Here is a 16,636-nt window from a genome sequence, read left to right as displayed (position 1 = left end):
GTTAATCCCGTTGCTCTAGATGGAGAGGCAGGCTGGTCTTAGTTCCAATTCAGCCCAGGCTATACTACACAGTGAGACCCTGTATCCCCCTGCTCCTTACATGTGCGTACACACGCAGAGAGACAGAGAACACAGTATGACAGACACCTGATGAGTGACAGTGGGCAAGGACATGACAGAATGCATCTGGAAAGCTCTAGCAATCCCTTTAGAACTACATGTGCATGTCCTCTCCCAGTTCTAACATACATGGGAGATGGGAGAGCCCAGGCAGCCATGTGCTGTCAGGAATAAGATGATGGATAAGCCATACACTGTTCTGAATGAAAGGAGCCAACTCAGTAAGGACAGGAACTCTCCAACCACAGCGCTCACGTGGGCCAGAAGCAGCTGTTGTACAAGACTGTCTCCAAGACAAACTGCCTCCATCTTCAGTTCGGCTGGACCTACTTGCCCAGAGTCTTCACAGATGGGATTTCAAGGAGAGGCCAGAGAAGTTCCTAGGCCCCTCCCCCGAGTACTCAGCCACCTGCCCCAACAAGTTGTATGTAATCCTGCTCTAATTCTGCCAACTTACCCTTGGGGGCTCTAAGGGGGCTAGAGGATATAGGTGGGAAGGTATTTCGGAAGAAGCTTCATCTATACAGCCGTGGGGGAGTCACCATTCCTGCTGGGTGCACATTTCCATTGTGGCTGGTTTAAGGTCACCCATACTCCTGCCTGTAACCCACCTACCCTTTGCTCTGTAAGACCAAGACACTCATTGGTCTTTAGTGGACTTTAGTTTGTTGCTAGGGCCCAAGGAGGAAGTGAGTAAACATTCTATCTTTTCAAGAGGTAAGAAGATTCTCTTGGTCAGAACTCACAGTGGCCTACTTACGGCTTAGGGATTTTACTCTGTGACTATAAGCTTTAAAAGAGAATACAAGCAAATCTGGAGCCCTAAGCAAGGGTGTGCAGGCATTCCTACATCACTCAGGATGAGGTAACACAGTCAGCCACTGTGAAGTGCAGAGGCTGGACCTGAGACTGACAGCACCTTCCCTAATCTCTGCCATCGCTAGCTCACTAGGAAATACACTGAGTATAAAGTGGCTTGCACAGAAGTAACACGAGGTGGAACACAACATCATTGCATATTCCTTCGATTCAGTCCGAATTCTGCACCTTGTTCAGAATTAACACAAAATTTTCCATTCAAAACTTTATTCTGCCAGGGGTACATATACTTTAATCCCAGCACTAGGGAGAAAGCGGCAGGCAGAGGAATCTGTGTTTGAGACCACCCTGGTCTATATGGAGGGTTCTAGCCTACATAGTGATGATGATAATAATAATGATGACGATGACTACGATGATGATATGATGATAATACTAAAGCCAAGCTCCATGCACCTACCCCAATTAGTTCTCCAACAGGCATCCTTCACTCCCAAGCTGCGCGTCTGGCCACACGGGGGCGCTGCGGGCCATGCCACTCGGGGTCCGCGGGCACTTGCAAGGGTCTGGGCAGCACCTCCCGCCCGCGTCCCCATTAATCACGCGTGCTGACGGCGCCGACCCGCGCGCGGGCAGCGTGACGGCGCCCCTGACGGCGGGTGACGGAGCGGGCAATCGGCGGGCGCGCATCGGCCCATCTTATCGCGCCAGCCCAGCCTTCGCCCGTCGCACGCCGCCCATTGATCGCGCGGGCTGGGGCCGGGGGTCAGCGCGGACGCTCGGCCTGACAGCCACATCCATCGCGCTGACGGCCGCACGCGCGCTCGGCCCGGCCATTAATCACCGCTCGGTACCGAGTGACGGGGAGGGCGACAGGGCCAGCGGGCGATTGCCAGCCCTACCAGCCCGCGTCTTCCATTGCCGGCCTGCCGTAGGTCAACCGCATCCCCAGGTCACTTGTATCCTAGGATGGGAGGACGGTGTGTACCTCTCAGGGTCCCAAGGGAGAGCTAGCTTGTCTGGCTGATACTAAACCATACCATTACTCCTTTCTCGGGGATGGCAAGATCCATTTCTGGAAGCTAGAGCACAAACAGAACTGTATCCAAACGCGGAGGGCTGGAACTCAGCTTGCGCCTGTTTCACAAACTCTGACCTCTTCTAGCAACAAGAGCCCAGAAACTGGTCATTTTGATCTGAACCCTAGTCACATAGTGCCTAGGGCCTCAGCGACTCTCACATCCCAGCTTGGCTGCTGTTCCTCACTCAAAGGCAGGGTCTTTTCAGACGCGGCCAGCTGCCCAATCAGGGCTGGCCCAGAGTCAGGGCGATAGAGGGCTACAGGGTGTTTAAGTCCCGCCCTCTGCCTGCAATTCCATTTCTTAGCTATGGCATGTTGACCCACCACCTTTTGGTGTGAGAAAGCAAGCTGTTCCTTCTTACAACCCTAATATTCTCTGGGTCAATGTACGGTTGGGCCAACTTGAAGGGGTAAGGTATCTGCAAAGCAAGGATTTGTCTTGGCTTCGGAAACTGCACTGCACCTGGAATGAGCAGCAGAAGCTTCTACTCGGTCACCACCTAGCTCAAGGGGAGGCTCCCGGGAGCCTGGTCCAGAGCTGGGATGCTGGCCACCTCCTGTGACCAGCCCCCATGCTGCCTGACTTTAATATTACAACAATTTTTCAAGCTGGAGCTGAACTGGTGGGAAAAATGGGGCTGCTGTAATTGTTGTTAGATTGTGTGTCAGCCTGATAAGATGTAACAAATACTTCCTCCCCACCAGGGTCTGCTACCCGCCTGGGAATGGATGGAGAAACTTCTTATAGTCTACAAGGGATGGGCCATAAAAACTTCGCCTGTAAGATTAATGTAATAATCACAGGCCTTGCTGGGGAAAGGGAGTAAAATTAAAATAACCAAACCTTGCTACCTAGCCAGACCATCTCCCTCCCATCAGAGCACTGTTCCCCCCTCCCCAGTCACAGTCACACCCCAGAAGAGAGAGGAGCGGCAGGAGGGGGTAGGGTTGTGGTTAGGAAGCATAAGGCCACATTCCTAGTCCTCACTAAAGGTTCTGGAGAGCAGGTGCCAGGGACTGCAGGGACTCTCCTCAACCCAGCAGAAGTTCCACTTCTGTCCTGAGCAGGTGCTGTGAAGCATTAGGCTTGACCAGTCAGCCCTCCTCTGTCCACAGCACAGCCTCACCTGCTGTGGTCAGCTTCACAACTACTGCTGGGCATGGAAATTCTAGTTTCCACCTTGCTCTAGCTAGTCTGATCTCAAATCTAGCTTCTGTCTCCTGCTAGCAGGGCAGGTGCGTTTGGCCTAAATGCCATGTCCTCATTGGTCTAGTAGGCTTTTGTTTTGTTTTGTTTTGTTTTTCGAGACAAGGTTTCTCTGTGTAGTCCTGGCTGTCCTGGAACTCACTCTGTAGACCAGGCTGGCCTCAAACTCAGAAATCCACCTGCCTCTGCCTCCCAAGTGCTGGGATTAAAGGCATGCTCCACCACTGCCCGGCTCTAGTAGGCTTAAACACCCACACGAATCTCTTAAGATCTTTCTATGAGGACAAAATTGTGACATAGAGAATGGTGGCACTTATAATCCCAGCAACTCAGGAGGCAGAGGCAGAGGGACTGCCAAAGCTCTAAGCCAGCCTGGTTTACACAGTAAGACTGTCTCAAGACATGGTACCCAATATACACACTGACCACCCATGAATCCGCACCGATGGTTTACTGAACAAGTCGGCAGTGAGACAGTCCCTCATGCAGACTTCACAACCACAGGTAAACCAGCAGCCCTGGAAGAGGCGCAGCTCTTACACCGTAAGTGTGGTTAGCACAGAGCAACTTCACTCAGAAGAGCCCAGCACAGAACATGGAGTATGAACAAAGTCTCAAGACATGGCAGTCTTGGCCAGAGGGTCACAAAGGAGTCCTAATCAAAGTACCTGTCAAGATGGGCTGCAGACATACACCCCAGGCTAATCACAAGAAAAATACTTAGCAAAGCCCACCAAGGGCATGAGCCAGAATGCTCAACAGTTTCTAACTGTCCAGGTCATCAGAACTCAGGATGTCTGGGCTTTTCACAGCCAAGAGCCTGAGAGGAAGATGAGTTGTAGCGTCCTGATTCTGTTCTGACACTCCTTGATGAATGGGCTGCCGAATGCAGGATGCTGTGTTACGGCAACTCCCTGCACTGAGTGCACAGTAATTATAAATCTAAACCAGTTCTGTAATTCTTGTGTATGTGTGTTACACATAAATCACCTTGTTTTGTGCTGAGGATAGAACCAAAAACCGCGCGCGCACGCACGCACACACGTCTGTGTGTGTGTGTGTGAAAAAATAAAAACCTAAAGAGAAGTATCATCAAAATAACCTATTCAGTTTTATTAGAAAACAAGCTAGCTGGGAAGGGTTCCTTCCAAACATGGAGGTTTGATAATTTACAACGAAACTGTAACACTGCAAAGCATGCTTCAGGCAAGACCCTGTCCACGGTGTGGGGTCTGTCCTCTGGGTGCACCTCTAAACCCAACGTTACTTCATGTACTTGTCCTGCTGGTCGGCCAGGATCTTGGCAGAGGACTTGGCGTCATAGAAGAGCTCGCTGATTTCCTCCACGTGCTCCTTCTCAATGCTGTCTTTCCCGTTGATCTTTGCCAGCAGGTTGGCTGGGGTCAGCAGCTGCACCGAATACCTACAGCACACAGCACAGCGGTGAACGTGGGGCCACTGAAGGGAGCCCCGAGTCAGCAGGCGCATGGACACTGCTGGCATGGCTGGGCTGTCTGCTCCAGAGCCCAGGGCAAGAAGGGCAAGAAGAACCTCCTGCCCATCACAGTGGAGAGCGGCCACCCGAGACAGGGCAGATGACACGGTGCTCTCACATTTGCACTTCAGCTGACATACTAACACTTCAGACCCTGGCAGTGTGCAGTGCCAAGTCAGATGGGGACTTTTAACATGCAGGGAAATCAACACAGGCAACCAAAAGCTCATGCAGGTCCAAGACATGAAAATCCAATCACTGAAAGTTCAAACAGCTGACCATTCTCCCTTTACTTCAGGAACACGAGTCACAGAGTCAAGGGATACAGGGAGTGCTCAGGGTCTGAAGAACTATTTTCTCCAGTCACTGCCTTTGAGCCCAGGAAGAACAGCCAAGAGAAGCTGCCCATGCACTGATCCCCAGGGCTGCTGCCACTAAATCAATGGAATACACACAGCATGAGGGTGACGGGGGCAGGCCCTTCCCACTCTGCTGGGAAATGGGAGTGGTGTGAGCTCCTGCATGGCCCTGCTAGAGACAGAATTCTAAACTTCATTTCTAGCTCCTCGGCACTCTGGACTAGGTACCAGGAGAAGGCCCTTGCCTCAGCCAAACAGTTCCAGCTGGGTGCCCCGTGGCTCACCTCAGAGTGGTCTTGGTGCCAATTTCCCCGAGGTGGTTCAGTGCTTCCTCACTGATGTTGATGCCTTCCGTCTGGGCTCGGATCTTAATGATCTTTGGAGAAGAAAATATGGTTAAGTGTCTCAACTTCTCAACTGTGTTTAGTGTCTGACATAACTGATGATCACCAGCACTGGGGAAAACATGCCCAACCACAGCCCATCTGAATGATGTCACAGCCAGGGCTGGGATCATCTGACTCCAGGGCACCCCCACACCCAGAGCAGCTCACAGCTGCCTTTGGCCCTCTCTTCCACTGTTACAGAGAACTGGAGCCACTCCTAGCCTTGCCTGGGAACCTCCAGGTTCCAACCTCCCCTGGCAGCTTGGGTACCATCGCCTATAAACACTCAAGCAAGAGAAGAAATTTTTGTTTGCTTGATAAATACGATGGTTAAATAAATCAAAAAAGTTACTTTTAAAGATTTACCAGCCCTCCTAATATCGCTGAGATATCTAATCTATCAAGAGCCTAATGCTTGTTGCACTGAGTATCCTGGTGAGGCTGGAGGGGCGGCCAGCAGGCGGTGAGACGCTGCAGCGGTGGCACGGGGTCCCACGGGCGCAGCGGCACTGAGTGATAAGGGCCAGTGGGATAATGATGTTGTGTGTTGCGGGGCTGAGATAACTCGAGGACTTCGAGCCTCATATAATATAGGAATTTTTCACTCTGGCAGCTTTGTAAACAAGATATCAAGAAGCTGTCGTTTAAATTAAAGCTGTAAAACCAGCCAGAGTAGAGGTGCAGGGGCTGGAAGACACGAAGTCCTAGCACCAGGCTCCAGAGACGGAAAGGAGAGTGGAAGCTTGAGGCGCTAAGTCTGACAACTCAGGACTGCCAGGGGTCAGGAGTCATCAGCTGCCTGTGGACAGGAATCATCCTGTCACTGTAAGAAGCCTGGTGCTAAGGCCAGCATGCATTCCTGAGAGGTGGCCAGTCCACAAGCCACCACTGTGGGTGCTGCTTTCATCCAGACAGGCTGCGAGAGCAGAAGTGGGAGAAAGCTCTTGACTGGTTCAAGTGGATCCCAAACACTACAGAGGCCATAAACACATCTGCTGTGCTCCTCAAGGGTCAGGATCAGAGCTTCTACAGGGGCTCAACCAGCAGGTCAATAATGGAGGGGCCTAAGGCAGTCACCATATAGGTACAAGGGCTGTGGAAAAGCTAGAAAGGATGCCCCATGTTCCATCAGCCAGCTACATGACTCAAGGACCTGTGACCAACAGCTGGACAAGGAAGACCTCAAGCCAACAGTAAAAATGGCTGTTCAGGAGCCTTTGGGAACTACAAGAGGGACTGGGGTGTACACAGACCAGCGGCAGAGCATGTTCTCAGGATGCATAGGGTCCTACGTTATATCCCCAGGGCTGCCAGCTCCAGAAAGATACAAACACTGAAGGCCAGGCCTTGGCTGAAGGGAGGGTCAGCACAGCACCACCTCTCTGCTGTGCTGGATCTGTGGTTTGGCTTCCTTCCATAACTCCAGGCATATCTGCTCTCAATGTCTCTAGAATAGGCCAGAGCAATCATTGGAGTGCCACCTCAGCTGCCTGGACACAGGCAGCTCATGAATGAGATCTTTAATCATTTAATAAGCCGCAGAGATGTTTATGAGGTGTCAGCACTGGTGGCACCCTGCACACATTTCAAGTTGAGCTTGTCTGTGTAAAACCTACCCTGGCTCCAGCAAAAGTCTGAGGAGATCCCTGAAGCCACCAAAGCCAAACAAAACTCAGACAGGAAGCCACTGAGAAAGGCCCGGGGAATGGCCCGACTGGGCCTGTCAGTCACAGTCCAGGTATGAGGGGAGACAGCACTCCAGAGGAGCTTCGCCTGGGGCTCCAAGGTGAGCTGCTCTGGGCAGGACCCTAGCTCCATCACTTAGTTCTGAGCTGCAAAACCTAGTTTTCATAAAGCTGCTGAGGATGGTGCCCTGTTACTGTTTGGCTCACAGAACTCATGTGATAATTCTGCAAAGCAGGGAGAGTCTCTCTTATCACCATCTTAATGGAATCTGAGTGGCAATGGCCCAAGCTTCTTGTTTACCAGAGAGGGTGTTCTAGATTGCTTCTCTTGTGGTAAACAATGACCAAGGTGACTGGGGAGGAAAGGAGGAAAGGTTTATTATGTCTCACAGGTCACAGTCCCCCATCCAGGGAAGCAAGAGCAGGAGCTCAAGTGAGACCTGGAGGCCAGAACGGGAACTGCAGCAGAAACATGGAGGGGCACAGTTTACTGAGTGGCTCCCAGGCTCACTATAGCTTCTTTCATTCATTCCTAGGTCCAGGCCGACCTAGGAATGGCATTGCCTACAATGGGCTGGGCCAGCCTACATCATTAGTAATTAAGAAAATGCCCCACAGACATGCCCAGGCCCACAGGCCAATCTGAGGGAGACAATTCCCCAACTGAAGTTCTCTCTTCCTTCTTCCTGAGGTGTGTCAAGTTGACAGCCGAGACCAGCTACCACAGGTGCCCAGTTGCTCAAGCCAGCAAAGGGAAGCCACAGAGGAGTGGGTGTCATCTCTTGGCAGGACTAAAAAGCTTAGAACTCAAGGGCAAGTACTTCCTGGTCTGCAGTGTGGCTCCTGCTCAATGGTCACCACAGCACTGGCCTGGGAGGTAATGGCCATTTCGAGACACGGGGCCCAGTAGGAGGAAGTTAGGCCACTGGGATGTCCTTCTGAAGATGATGGGACCCCGAGTCTTTCCTATCTTCCTTTACTCCAAGTCCATCAGGAGGTAAACCACCTGCTCTGCTTTGTCCCCTTTATGATACACTATAGAGCTTACGTTCAAAGAACAGAGTCAAATGACAAACCAAAGCCACTGAAACCACGTCCAAAATAACCCTTTCCTTACTTAAGTTGATGACCTTAGGTACTGCCACAGTAACAGAGAGAGATGTTAGTTAGGCCATGGAGATGACCTCCTAAAAAGGGCTCATGAATGGCACTATGAACTGTAACAGCTGGTCTGGAAGATGCCAGATTTGCTGGTGTGTCACCATGAATCCCTAAGTGCTATCAATGAGAAATACTGGCAGGGTCACACTGGAGAACAGTTTCAGGGTGTTCCCAGAAGAGCCACACCCACTGGAATGCTCTAGCTACTGTCCCAGCCCCTCACTAGCATTATATGCAACACTGAGACATCTGTGTAAGCTAAGCTTAGTGTTCTCATGGGTCTGGGTTTTTGCTTGTTTTTTTAAAAGTCTAGCCTAGCCTCCAGCTCACTATGTGGCTGAGGAAGATCCTCCCACCTCTGTTTCTCAAGTGCTGGGCAGGTACAGGAAACCTCACCAAGTTGAGTTTATGTGGTGCAGGGAACCAAAACTAGGGCTTTGTGCTGGAAAAATCAGTCTACCAACAGGGCACAGGCCCGGAGTGCTGGTGTTTGCTTGTTTGTCTCCTTTTGAGACAGAATCTCACTATGCCTAAAACCTGTGATCCTCCTGTCTCAGCCTCCTGAGTGCTAGAATTGCAGGTATGCACTACCACACCAAACAACTACATCATATATACTTGATCCTTTCTTCAGGCTGATGGCACCCAGTGGCCATCATGCCCATGTTTTCTTTCCTCAAGCTCATCAGGAGTGGATGGGCCAGACCCACAAGGAGCACAGGCTCAACCCACCAAGAATGTACACTCAGAAGAACCCATCTTTCAGAGCCTCAAGGACACTGTGACTTGCTCAGAATAGTGAGCAAAAGCAAGGCCTAGGCTAGTCAAGTGGTCAGAAGTGGGTAGAAACAGGAGGAGGAAGAGCGTGGGACCAGGTGCTTACCTGTTTCATCTCCTGTGGCGTATACAGCATGGTTCTGATGATCATCACCCTGTCCAGCAGGTCCAAAGGGATGCCGTGTGGTGAAGTGATGTCCTCAGTGCCCCTGCAAGGGTCAAAATCACTCCCATCACCCAAGGGGCTCTTAGATCTTGGACAACAGACACATGAGTGGAGACACTCCCAGTACAAGGAGGTAGCTAGCATCCCTGAGCATCAGCGCCAAGTGGCCCTGGGCAATAGCTTTATGATCCCAGTTTGGGAAAGGAACATACCAAAACCAAAACCAAACAGACCCATTTATTTGCCAAACCGTCAATGAGTGTTTTATAATTATACCATTAATGCATACATTTTTCTGTTTTGTCTGTTGCTTCAGTCTTAATAACCAGGCCTAATTTCTATTTGACAGCACACATTCATGAATTAGCTCCTCTGAAACTATCACCAGGTTTGACCATCTCAGAGATCTGTTGCGTAGATGACTGTGCCAGCCTGCACAGCTATGTGAGTGGCCTGGTCTCAGCACCACAGACAGCACCGAACTTTTAGTTCCTAAATATTTGCTGCTTTAGTAATTTAGAACAAGAGAAAAGGGACCACCATGATTGAGTTGCAATTCCTTGGTTACTAATGAGGCACTAATGTTTTCCTTCACATTCACGCTTTCCTTCCTGAGAACTGTCCAATTACAGCCTTTGTTTTTCTTTTCAACCCTTTGCCAAGCCCTAGTCAATAGCCAGGAGAGGAAGTCTGCCAACCTGCCAGGCCCGTGCCAGCCGCCTGATGGGACACATGCTGGGCAGACACTGGTGCCCTACAGCCAGCTCAGCCACAGTAATGGAAGCTGAGCAACTGTGGGCCTCTGCATCAGGGCATCCTAAGCCAGGTGGCCATCAGGCTCCCTAAGAGCCGAGTCACAACTGCAAAAACTAACAGCTGATTAGAATAACAGAGAGCAAGGCATGCCATTTCAATTTAATTGTTAATATCAAAATATTTGGTTTCAGGGCTGGCGACATGGTCTAGCAGGCAAAGGTGCTTAACCAAGCCTAATAGTCTGAGTTCAATTCAGAGAGCCCCCCACATGTGTGCAGCGCCATTGGCGTGTGAGCATGTGCACACAGACAAAAAAGGAAGAAGAAAAAAGATTCAAGCAAGCAAGGAAAAAAAAAGCAAAAATCTATTTTGAAATTCTTTCCACACAGGTGAGTATCAGTGTATATTTTTTATAAAACTAAATGAAAGTAAACTGTTTGGCAGGATATACCTGAAACACAGTAGGCACAGAGGCCAATGGGTAACAGACTGCATGTTAGGAAACAAAGTGGCCGTATGCACAGAAGGAAGCCAGAGGCACTGCAGTCTGAGCAGGGAAGACAGGACTGGATGCTCACTAGGGCCACAGCAGTCCTGGTTTTGAGGTGAGGAAAAGGTTCTGGAACAGGCGCTGGAGGACAACTCTGTGTAAGGGGCACTGGCTGCTTTGTTTGGTTTTCCCAGCACCCAGATGGTGGCGCACAGCTGACTATACTCCAGTTTCAGGGGGTCTAATGCCTTCTTCTGGCCTCCACAGGCTCATGCGTGCATGTGGTGCACAGACATACATACATGTAGCTTTATACACATAAGATAAAAATAAATATATCTGTAAATTAATTTTGAAAATATAGATAGTAGTGATCATTGTGTCATATGTCAATGAATTTTACAGTTATAAATGGTTAAAACTGTAAATGTTCGAACTGGGCATGCTCAGCAGAGTGCTTGCCTAGCAAGTAGGGCACCTTAGGTTTGATCCCCAGCACTGCACGAGACTGGGTGTGAAGGACAAGCCTGGATTACTACCATGCCTCAGGAGAACCAGGAATTCAGGGTTACCATCAAGCTAAACAAAGAATCTGAGGCCAGTAACACTTTTTTTAATAGTAAGAGAGAATTATAAGTTTTATCAAGATTCAAATCACAGTACTTAGAATAGATACCATTTTTGTACAAAAGTACAAAAAAAGTTTAAAAATGTTTACTGAATTCCCTTTCAACTTTTCTTAACATTTATTGGGGGGAGGGTAGGGGCAAGACTTCTGAGGACATCTTAGTATCTGAAATCTGCCATGCTGAAATAGTCTAAAACCAAAAATATTCAAAATTCCACAGCCTCATTATAAACTACCTTTGATTTAGATATGATAAACACACAAGAAATTCACTGGAAAAAGGTGCTTGAGAAATGAAGTCCCCCCCCCCAGCCCCAAAAGAACAGAACTTACACAGATGGGGTAATGAGCTTTCTAATAGATGAGTTCACAAAGCTAAAATGTAAACCAGAGACCACTCAGAAGTTACTAAGGACTGCCAAGCACTACTCAGTCATCCAAGCTTTGAATCTGAAGGATAATGATTCCTCTGGAAAACACACTCATGGGAAACAGTTTATAGAATCCCATCTGAGATAAGAAAAGCAGAGACTCTGTTCAGTGGCCGATCCCCCAACCCCAACCTTGAAGCAGAGGGGAACACACCTTATCACAGATCTGTTAGAGAATGGATTTTGGTTGATACTGCACTTCCAGGTAGACAGTCTGGGTGTGAGCCCACAGGCCAATGCTCCTTGAACTTAGCTAGGGTGCCGCTGCAGAGACAAAGCAGGGCCTCTAGAAACAGCTTATGTTTGAGCAACTGACGCACCCGCTCTTTAACACTCTTCCACTGGGAACTCTGGGCTCTCTACCATGCCTCTGTCGACATCTAGACCCCTCATTTTCTGTCAGAGGCTGAAGTATGCACTGTGAGATGTGTGACACCCACAGCATTGAGTCATGAAAAATAAAACTATGTCCAGATATCGCCAAATGTTCACAGGTAAAATGGCACCAGATGAAAGATCAGTGCCTACTGCTACTCTCTGTAATCCATAATGACAGGGACACAGGTGACACGGGCTTTCCTGACAACTAAAAATGTGGTAAATACCTGAAAAATTTAATGGGCAACTCTGACACGCGCCTGGCCTTGGCCCAGTACACACAATGAGACACTTCTAAAAGGACAGCCATGTGACTTGGCTGCTAGTGCAACTTGGTAAGAAAAATGGTCATTCTGGGCTGGGGAGAGGCCTAGTAAGAAAGAGATCCACTCCTTCCAGAGGACCCAAGTTTGGTTCCCAGCTCCACTCTGAAGTGGTTCACAACCACCTGTAACTCTGTTCCAGGGGGCCCATGGCCCTGACCTCCATGGCACTTGTACACACATACGGTATACACAAACGCATGCAGACGGTCATTTCAACAAACGGCTCTATAGACAGCTGGACATCCAGATTTATGTCTGGATGTACAATCAGCCCTTCTTTGACCATACACAAATTAACCCCAATTGATATATGAACCCAGAGCCAGTGTGTTGAGAGGATCCTGCGGGCTCTACAGCAAGCTAGGTAGCAGCACTTGTGGCTTGCAGTCTACCACTGGGAGATAGCCTCATCTGTCCTTGGGTGGCAGGGTGTCCTGATATCACTCCATAGGTGGCCCATACAGAGAGTTCTAGAAACCTGAAAAGGAGAAAGCCCTTAACAGTGTGACTTCCTCTTAGAGCTTGGGTATCAGATACGATGCAGATGGCTCAAGAGGTCGGCAGCTCCTCCAGGGAGAAGGCTGTGTGCGACTTATCACAGGCTATCACACTCTGTAGATATTCCTGAACTTCTGTCTTTTAGCATCCTAGCCAATCTAGTGTAGTGAAGAGCCCAGTCTTCACCCAAATCCAAGCCACATGCCTACCTGGTGAGAGCTCAGGCCCTGCTTGCCTACATCAGTGGGAGCAGTGGTGTGGTGCTGTAAGAGTGGGCTCCCACCGCCTCCTGTGGATGACGTCAGCATGATGGAGCCAGCTCTCAGCACCAAAACCAATCTGTACAATTTATGCAGCTGGCTAGAGCTTGGTTCTCACAAGCAGGCTGGGATCAAGGGCTCCTTCCTCCTGAGATAGCCCTGGCAACAGGGTCCAAGAGCTGCCAGCCTCTGTTGGCACCCGCTGGTTTAGGTGAGCTCTGTTGGCAGAGCTCCCAGCAGGGGGCACCATGTGTCCATGCTGAGCCCAGATGAAGCAGTGCAAAAAAAGCAAGTCTCCAGCAGAGCCAGGCGCCGGGCTTCCTGAGCCAGGGCCCACATGTAGCCTCCAGACGCTGACCAAGTGGCCTTGATCCTCTCCAGCAACTGGTCTGGACCTGGCACAGCAGCTTCCTCCAAGACTACAGGACATACCTGTGATAATGCTCTTACCCAGGTGGCATCATGGGGTGCCAGAACACACAATGCCCCCATCTACACTTGAACCACACACATATCCCAACCACAAGTGGATGAGGGACACAACTGAGGGGGCTGCTGTTGTAATGCACTACAACAGCACAACTCACAGCAAACACCAGACTACTTACTCCCCAGACTAGCCCACCCAGGGCCACTAGCACCCAGTGTGGACAATCACAGGGTAGACTAAGCTTCTCCAGCAGGGCCAGTGGCTTTCTTCTATGTGGCCCACCATCATGGAAAGGCCAGCCAGCAGCCTGGGCTTAGTTCAGTGAGGCTTTTGCTATCCTGAATACTCATGGGCCATAGGACCATAGCGTCTCTAGTGACTACTTTCAGGATCACAAAGCCCCTGGGCACTTTCTTGTAATTGCTGTGGGCTTGAAAAGAAACCCTTCACACCCCAGCACTGCAGAGACCAGCCCTGACTGTCCCACAGGACCATAGAAACCTCTAGGACGCTAAAACTGCATATTAGGACCTGACGTGGCCCTCAGACAAAAGCTGGTACATTCTCTGCAGCTTAGGCCCAGAGTACTTAGGAAAAAATGGAGTCTGGAAAACCCCTCCACCCCAGCTTTGGGGTTGTACTAACATGGGAGAGACTGTGTGAACACCTACTATCTAGGGCTCTACTAAAGCTCTCAAGGGGGCTTGAGGGAGGAGGGCGAGCAAGGTACCCACCCCACTGTCACAGCAGGTCTGGGGTGGGAAGAATTGGGCCAAGTTATATCATTTAGTTTCCTCATGTGAAGGGAAGCTAGCAATACCTATCTCTCCACAGGAGAAGGAAGTTAGCTGGCTCATGACATCTCACTAAAGACCAGCTCTATGCGGACATCACGTTGCATACTACATAGCCCTAAAAACCCCTGGGAAGACCCTCCTCATCACAACAGCACACACACAACCTGGGAAGACCCTCCTCATCACAACAGCACACACACAACCTGGGAAGACCCTCCTCATCACAACAGCACACACACAACCTGGGAAGACCCTCCTCATCACAACAGCACACACACAACCTGGGAAGACCCTCCTCATCACAACAGCACACACACAACCTGGGAAGACCCTCCTCATCACAACAGCACACACACAACCTGGGAAGACCCTCCTCATCACAACAGCACACACACAACCTTGCTTCCTCCCCATTTGCCTCATGGCATGCAGGTATACTGAACCAAGGAGAACACTAGCTCAGAAGGAAGGTGGGAAGCCTTGGGCAGGCATGAGGGGCCTACCTGATGACACAGTTGCCTCGGTTGGATGCAAAGATGACAATGGGGGCGATGGAGGATTCCAGGGCTCGGTGCAGGTAGGTAAAGCACTCAATGTCCAGCATGTGGACCTCATCGACAAAGAGCACTCCCGGGACCAGCTCGGCCACGCCCTGGTCAATGTATTTGTTCACCACCTTGTTGATCTCCCCCCGAAGTTTATCTAGATGTGGGATGCAGACAGGTCAGCAACAGCAAACAGCTCCCGCTCTGAGCTCAGACTTCCACCCAAACCCACCCCTGCAGCCTGTTTCCCCAACTTCAAGGCCCCTGCAGGCCCTGGCCCCACTCCAGCTTCAGTTACATCATCTGAAACAGGAACAAACACACTAAAGGCCGCAGAACTGGCAGCTTTCCCTAAAGTCGTCTGGCTAACCCCAAGTTGATTGTACACAGGAAGGCCTCCTCACACGCTCCACCCTGCTTTACTAGCTCATCCTCCCAACCTGATGAAGGTCCGGCTCCCACTAGAACTCAAAGTCTAGCAGATTTGGGAGCCTGGGAACAACAGGAGTTTTCATATGCAAACTTTTCTGTCTGGTGCTCTGTAAACGACCCTCTTGTGGCCCTGTAGGACAATCATTAGGTTAATTAGCCTTCAATCATGTGCAGTCTCAGTCCTCTCCAGACAGGAAGACGGTTTCAGGCCCTAGAAGTTATTCATAGCCATATAGGCCACCACTGGTCACAGCCCAGTCTTGACCAGCACCAGTAAGGTCTAGTCAAAAATAGAACCATAGCCGTGCTGGAGTTGCTGCCTCTCCACCAAATCTACCAGCAAGAATTGCCCGAGAACAAAGAGCAAACTCAGGGCAAAAGATGACGGCTGTCAGTGCTGGGTGCAGCACACACACCTGTGACCAGCACTAGGGAGGCTGAGGCAGGAGATGCAACATTCAAGGGGATCCCAGACTAAACAGTGAAACTGTCTCATCAGCCACACAAAGCCAAACAAAAATCCAGACACTGCTGCTCTTGGGGTCTGGAAGAACTGTTTCAGCTGCTCTTCTGGCTGAGACCTCCACGATCACAGAGACTTGAGTGTTTCACTCACATTTTAATGTCACCAATCTACAGGCTGCTAGGAAAAGAAAGCATAGAGGTGGACAAAGAAGAGTACAAAGGCCACACAAGAGGGGAGCGAAGGTGGTATTACCATGGCAGCAGAGTTTGCTCCACTTCCCAACCTACCTAGGACCCAAAGGGACCAGAAACTCTAGGTGCCCAGGACCAGAGAGCACACTACTAGCTGTCTAAACAGAGCACAGATGACATGGTTTAAGCTGTGATCTCAGAGGAGGGAAGACACCATTCCCACATGTATTTTACTTAGAAGTGCACTCAGGGCCACCGAATTTGGTACCCAGAACCCTGATCCTCCTATAGGCCCTGGAGACAGGCAGATCACCAGCTCTTACCTGTGATCTCTGTCTTTTTTGGCTTCATCAACTGGCCCATCATAGACAAAATATCTTGCCCACCCTGGGAAAGAGAAGACTCAATTAGCCAGAGAAGACTCAGTCACCTAGAGAAGACTGAGTGACCATGCTGTCTAAGGAGGCTACCAAGCCTAATTCCTCTGCTTACTATTGGTCTCCAATGTCAACTCACTTGGAGATGCCAACACAAGTCCCCTGGAAAGCATAAGCTTATATTTTCGTGTATGTATGTATGTATGTATGTATGTATGTACATACGTACGTACATTTTTTTGAGACAGGGTTTCTCTGTGTAGCCCTGGCTGTCCTGGAACTTGTTCTGTAGACCTGGCAGTCTTGAACTAAAAAATCCACCTGCCTTTACCTCCTGACTTCTGGGATTAAGCCATGTGGCATTGTGCCCAGCTT

General features: G+C 50.0%; 1 protein-coding gene across 1 annotated transcript in view; it reads right to left on the bottom strand.

The window, feature by feature from the left end:
- Positions 1 to 4,314: 4,314 nt before the first annotated feature.
- Positions 4,315 to 16,636, bottom strand: part of Ruvbl1 (RuvB like AAA ATPase 1) — a 32,635-nt gene continuing 20,313 nt past the window's right edge. Inside the window, exons 7-11 of the mRNA XM_034512333.2 lie at positions 16,208 to 16,271; positions 14,754 to 14,952; positions 9,197 to 9,299; positions 5,366 to 5,457; positions 4,315 to 4,650 (exon numbers count right to left, since the gene is read on the bottom strand). Coding sequence (XP_034368224.1) covers positions 4,491 to 4,650; positions 5,366 to 5,457; positions 9,197 to 9,299; positions 14,754 to 14,952; positions 16,208 to 16,271 — 618 coding nt within the window. The 3' untranslated portion in view covers positions 4,315 to 4,490. The remainder of the gene's footprint in view (positions 4,651 to 5,365; positions 5,458 to 9,196; positions 9,300 to 14,753; positions 14,953 to 16,207; positions 16,272 to 16,636) is intronic.

This window comes from Arvicanthis niloticus, chromosome 9 (assembly GCF_011762505.2).
Source record: "Arvicanthis niloticus isolate mArvNil1 chromosome 9, mArvNil1.pat.X, whole genome shotgun sequence".
In the NCBI taxonomy this organism is placed as follows: Eukaryota; Metazoa; Chordata; class Mammalia; order Rodentia; family Muridae; genus Arvicanthis; species Arvicanthis niloticus.
The sequence above is the reverse complement of the archived record's forward strand: the minus strand, read 5'-3'. Positions and strand labels throughout refer to the sequence as shown.